We start from the raw sequence: 5,885 nt of genomic DNA, 5'->3' as shown, positions 1-5,885 counted from the left end.
AATAAATCTATTTAATAAACCTTTTGATAAATCTACATACGGATCAATAAGAAAACATGAAATTTCAAATGATCTAGAATCTATGTAACGGGGAAAAAACTCACAACCATGTAACGACCAGCTGCAATTTAATCGTTCCCATTGAGTTCAAATTCATTGTCACCAACTGCGGCTGACTGGAGAATAGCTGACACGGATCGAAAGATCGATCATTCAACGATTTTGACTTGAACAGCCGACACTCGGAAACCTTGACATCGATCGATTGATCCGGAATACACGTCAACACCACTTGCTCTTTTTCCCATTTTTGTGTCCGATCTTGCAACGTTTTTCCTTTCGTTTTCCATTTTTGACCTCCATGTCTGATGAGGACTTCGAAGACGTCGCCGGGGGAGATTCTGGCAAAGCCAACGATCGCTTTGATGTCGACGACTACTCGACCCATAAGGTTGGCTAGTTCGGCGTCGATGGGTTTTTGAGAGGCATCTGACTTGGAGCCAATGAACGCGGCGCGGAGCTCACTGAGACTTGAGGATTTCGCTGGAAAAATAAAAAATTGTGTTAGTGTGAAACCTGTATTAGAAGGGCTCCCCTAACTCCTATCTTTGACCCACTTTTTCTAGCTTCCCGTTGAAGATAGAGAAAAATTGTTAACTATCAAAATGTTTATCATTTTATCACAATTATTTTATCAGTTGACAATTTTTGGATAACTCTTACAGGAACCGAGATAAATAGGGTTAAAGCTTGAATTTTTAGCGAAATCCTTAACGAGACTAAAATTCCCGAAAATACAAAACTTCATGGTCCACATGAAACAGAATTTTGAAAAAAAAAAAACGCTCACCTTTCATCTGATTGTACTGTCCGGACCGGTAGCTCTCATAGAGTTTGTTCAGTCGGTGTAGACGAGCGTTGTAGATAATAAGAGTCTCTTCGCAGAGTAGGAGCTCCTGGAATTTTGAAAGTTTTATTTTCAAACAATTACTACGGGAATTACCACACTATACGAAAACGGTTACATAGAGTTAAGATAAAATTGTGAAACTGAATAATTTTACTAAACTTACAGAAATTTATAATTATTTTGCTCGAATTCATTTAATAGATATAAGGCCTGAAAACAACTAACCAGATGCAGCACTTTTTTATAAACAAAATTAGAAATGTCTTTACTATACAAAAATGATTTCATACAGTTAAGATAAGTTTATGAAACTGAATATTTTACTTGTTTTGTGCCCCAGTACAACCCATAAAAATTTCAGAGTATACTAAACAAAAATTGAGCTTTAATTTTGTAGTTGCCAACTTTTTTGTACAAGTTCATCTAAATAAGATATACCGCCTGGAACCAACTAACAAGAAGTAGCAATGTGTTCAGAGTCACGACACTTTGAAACGGTTTATCTCACACAAGACTTTTACCAAAAAATTGTCAATTATCAATAGGAGGTTTACTTTTGTTTAGTATACTCTGAAATTTTCAAGCAAAACGAAAGATTCTGGAAATTTTTTTAGTAAGCGGAAGTTCAAGAAAAAATCAACCATTTTTTATGTTTCATAGGTTTAAAATAATTTAGTGAAACTGAAAAGTTGTTTTCTTTTGCATCCAAAATAGAAATAACTTTGTCCATTTCCAGTAGAAATTAGTCACCTTTGGAGTCCTACAAAAGTGGTCCAAGATTTTTCGATTGTTCTGAGCATTTCAAGATATACTAAACAAAGATGGAGCTTTAATTTCGTAATTAACAACTTTTTTTGTAACAATTCATTTAAATGAAAAATACCGCTTCTCCCAGGAATACCCGTAAGTTCAGTGTCTTGACACTTTCAAACGGTTTATCTCATTTGGATGAATCTGTACAAAAAAGTTGTCAATTACAAAAATGAAGCTCTATCTCTGTTTAGTACAATCTGAAATTTTCAAGTAAATTCAAAAATTCTGGAACATTTTTTTTAGAACTTCAAAGTTGACTTTTCAATTAAAAATGCGACGAAATGTTAGGTATTACTGTAGATCACGGACTATGAATGATTTATATTCAAAAAGGCCAAGCACAATTACACTAAATCAATTAAAATCAAACTTTGTCTCTTTATCAAACAGGAAAAATGTTTTTGTGTAACTTCTAGAAAAGCTAATCAATCCTGGACCATTAATAGAGGACACCAATGTTGAAAAAAGCTGCTATATTTAGTAAGAATTCAAAATTTACAACTTTGAAAGTTTAAATTGCCCACAAATCAAAAAGAACGGTTCCCGGTAGTGCGATTCACCATCCGGACACTCAGAGAGCACACAATACTAAGAGAGCACCCGAGAAAAAAGAGCTCTCCCATGAGGTGTCCATTCGTAAACCGTGCGGTGCGCAGGAAGAATCGGAAGGAGAAAAGAGAAATGAATTAACGAACTTAACAAAGTCCGTCAATTCGGAAAACCTGAGAGACTAGTGAGAGAGTGTGGGGAATGGAGAGAGTGGCGAGAGAAAGAAAGACAAACTTGACCGGAATGCATGTAAATTTCGAGAGAGAGATGCGTCTTTTCTCAAATTTTTGGGTTTGTTTTTGGGAGACAGAGAGTGGGAAATGGAACACATTAGGTTCGGCACTTCTATTAGAGGGACCCTTCTAATACAGATTTCACAATAATTGGGAAATGGAAAAAGTCTTACATTGCCGTTTTACATCGCATACGCACTGGAACATTTTTGTTTGAATGCGAACAAAATATGAAAATTAAGGAACAGTGAAATTTTGGAGACAATTTTCGGAATTCTTTTCGTTTCAAATTTATCAAACGAAATTTTCAAAAAAATGCAAGCAATATGGAAGTTAAGAAACAGTGAAATTTTAATGTAATAATTCAAAAATAGGATTTCTGAAATTCGAAAAAAAAGTTTGTTCCGATATTTTTTGGAGGAAATCTGGGAATTTAACCCTATCCAAATTTACTTCGATCTTTTAGTCCTTTTCTCATTTTCACCCCCTTCCCCTCGTCCTTCTTTATAAGTGCATGAACAAACATCTCTCAATCTGACCCCTCCTCATGGCTACTCAAATGATCAAGAAGCAACATTTTCAGGAACGCTAGGTTCAAGCGGTATATCTCATTTGAATGAATTTTTGAACAAAAGTTGTCAACTAAAGAAATGAAGCTCTATTTTTGTTTAGTGTACTCTGAGATTTTTAGACTAATTGAAAAATTCTGGACCACTTTTTTAGGACTCCAAAGTACACATGTTCAATTGAAAATGAGGCAAAACTAATGAGTTTCTGGCTACTACTGTAGTTTTAGGAAAGATTGGCATGAGTACTGTACCAGCCATTAAAATGTTTCAAATACTAACATTGGAATAATCAGAAAAATTACATGTAGAGTAAAAATCACTTTACACCTTTATAAAACAGGAAAATAATTTTAAAAAAATGAAAAAAAAAAGGAATTTTCATCTAAATGAGCTAAACAAGCAATAAAAAAATCAACAACTATGTTCAAAATGAAAATAAGACAGTTAATGGCGGCATTCAGAAAACTGACTTCCTACTGTTTTATCAACTTTATGAAACTTCCAAAATTTTAATTTTTGCCAATCTCAACGTAGTCCGTTATGGGGTTATGCACGTTATTAAAATGGAATAAAATTGGTAAATAAATAAACAAAAATACTATGCACAAACGCAAAAAAAAAGATTCTACAGATTTTTGAGCTTTCTAAAAATATTGCCACAAAATTATGGATCTTATGATTGTATTAGTCGCAAACCAATGAAACGGAATATATACAAATGTTTTGAAACAGTAAAGAAACATTTTGTGATTTAAACTTATCACAAAATAACAACTTTATAAAGAAAAATAATGAGTATGTCCGAAGTAATTTTTTTTGGATTTCGAAAAATTCAAATTCTAGCTCTAACCTTACAGCACAAGTCTAGGAGTTGAACTCGGCCAAGCTACACGGTCACAACTGGGGGTGTGTAAGGGGGGACAGTAGCCACAAAATGTGTAAATACATCAAAGTGCCCGATTTCGCTCCAAAAAAACCCTTCTAAAATGCCTTTTTATCTTTTACCTTTCAAAGTACATTGGGAGAACTAATTTGGGAAAGTTTTTAAAGACAATATGACAAAAATGAAACAGTAATTTTAAAAATAAAACCGAAATGCCATCTTTTCGCTCAAAAAATCTCTTAATGAAATAATTTCAAGCTTAAAAAGTAAGAAAAAATACCACCGCTTCGTAAGATTCATGAATTTTTAGAGTATTCAAAAATAATAATTCGTTTTTGATTACCAATGTTCCTTTTAAATAGGTATTCTCAGCTTCTTTTTTTTATTCGTAATTCGATCTTCAGAATTTTTTCTCAAACCTTAACAGCTAAAGAAAGGACTTCAGTCAAAAGGTTTATGAATCTTATGAATCAGTGATTTTCCTTATTTTTGATGTCCGTAGCCAATCCATAACCGCGTAGCTCAGTCGGTTACGGTAGTTTCAAACTGAAGTATGCATTCTGAAGTGATGGTGTACATTGATGGGTCTTCAGAATTTTTTCTCAAACCTTAACAGCTAAAGAAAGGAATTCCATTTCTCCATGCTTCCAGAAAGTTCTAAAAACAGCCCTAGACTTTAAAAATGTCTGCAATGGAATCCGAAACATCACCGAAAAAAATTGTGATATATATCAAGCTAGTGAAACAGCGAAAATGTAAAATTCAAATTTCGTATTTACGGAACTGGAGAATTTTCAGTACACGCTCTCCCACAGAACATTTCCGAACTGCAAATTAATTTTTGATCTACAGAAAAAAATTTGGCGCGATCACAATTGCAGATCTAAAACCATAATTTCAGAATTTTTTATCTGATTTTGTGGAGTTCCAAGATGATTCAAATGATTCTTAAAAAATTAATTAGTGGTTATAGATTCATGTATGGTCCTTTTCCGAAAGAAAAAATGTTAATAATGGTCATTTTTGAAAGTTTTTTACAGAAATCTATCTCCTCTTTCAGTTTTTGACATTTTTAGAAGTTCTATAGCTCAAAAAAACCGCAATTATTTTCTCTACATTTTCTATGGATGAATTTTTAATTCGTCTGATAAAACTTTTTTTATAATTCAAAAACCTCATGAAATTGCACAAAATAGCATTTTTGAGTTGTTTTTTGATTATAAAAAAAGTTTTATCAGACAAATTGAAAATTCATCCATAGAAAATGTAGAGAAAATAATTGCGGTTTTTTTGAGCTATAGAACTTCTAAAAATGTCAAAAACTGAAAGAGGAGATAGATTTCTGTAAAAAACTTTCAAAAATGACAATTTTTGACATTTTTTTCTACCGGAAAAGGAACCGACCATACATGAATCTATAACCACTAATTAATTTTTTAAGAATCATTTGAATCATCTTGGAACTCCACAAAATCAGATAAAAATTCTGAAATTATGGTTTTAGACCTGCAATTGTGATCGTGCCAAACTTTTTTTCTGTAGATCAAAAATCAATTTGCAGTTCGGAAATGTTCTGTGGAAGAGCGTGCAGTAGGAAAGTAGTCAATATTGGAGTTCTGAAAAATTGGGACTCTAAAATTTTCCGATTTGTTTCAAAATTTCAGAGTTTACTAAACAAAATTAGAGCTTCAATTTGGTAATTGATAATTTTTTGTACAAATTGTGTCAAGTGGGATTAATGCCGCGTTCAAAGTAGACTCCAGGAACTGGAAATTGCGTCCAAAGCTGTCAATTTTTCCAGGTTTTCCAGGAGCACGAAACTTCGATTTTCCGCGTTGTAGCTGTGTTAATTTTTCGAAGTCCGCTGTAAATTAACAAGAAACTTTCTTTTTTTGGACCTCGAATTGATGTCGAAGAAAAAAACACAG

The 5,885-nt window shown here is 33.1% G+C and overlaps 1 protein-coding gene across 1 annotated transcript in view; it reads right to left on the bottom strand.

Annotated features, from left to right (window-relative positions):
• Positions 1-100: 100 nt before the first annotated feature.
• The window catches only part of CBG18780, a gene marked incomplete at both ends in the record, with an annotated part of 10,322 nt that continues 4,537 nt past the window's right edge, over positions 101-5,885 (bottom strand). Inside the window, 2 exons of the mRNA XM_045244925.1 lie at positions 101-543; positions 851-956. Coding sequence (XP_045096576.1) covers positions 101-543; positions 851-956 — 549 coding nt within the window. The remainder of the gene's footprint in view (positions 544-850; positions 957-5,885) is intronic.

The sequence above is a fragment of the Caenorhabditis briggsae genome, assembly GCF_000004555.2.
Source record: "Caenorhabditis briggsae complete genome, chrIV, whole genome shotgun sequence".
Lineage (NCBI taxonomy): Eukaryota > Metazoa > Nematoda > Chromadorea > Rhabditida > Rhabditidae > Caenorhabditis > Caenorhabditis briggsae.
This window is presented reverse-complemented; position numbering and strand designations above follow the sequence as displayed.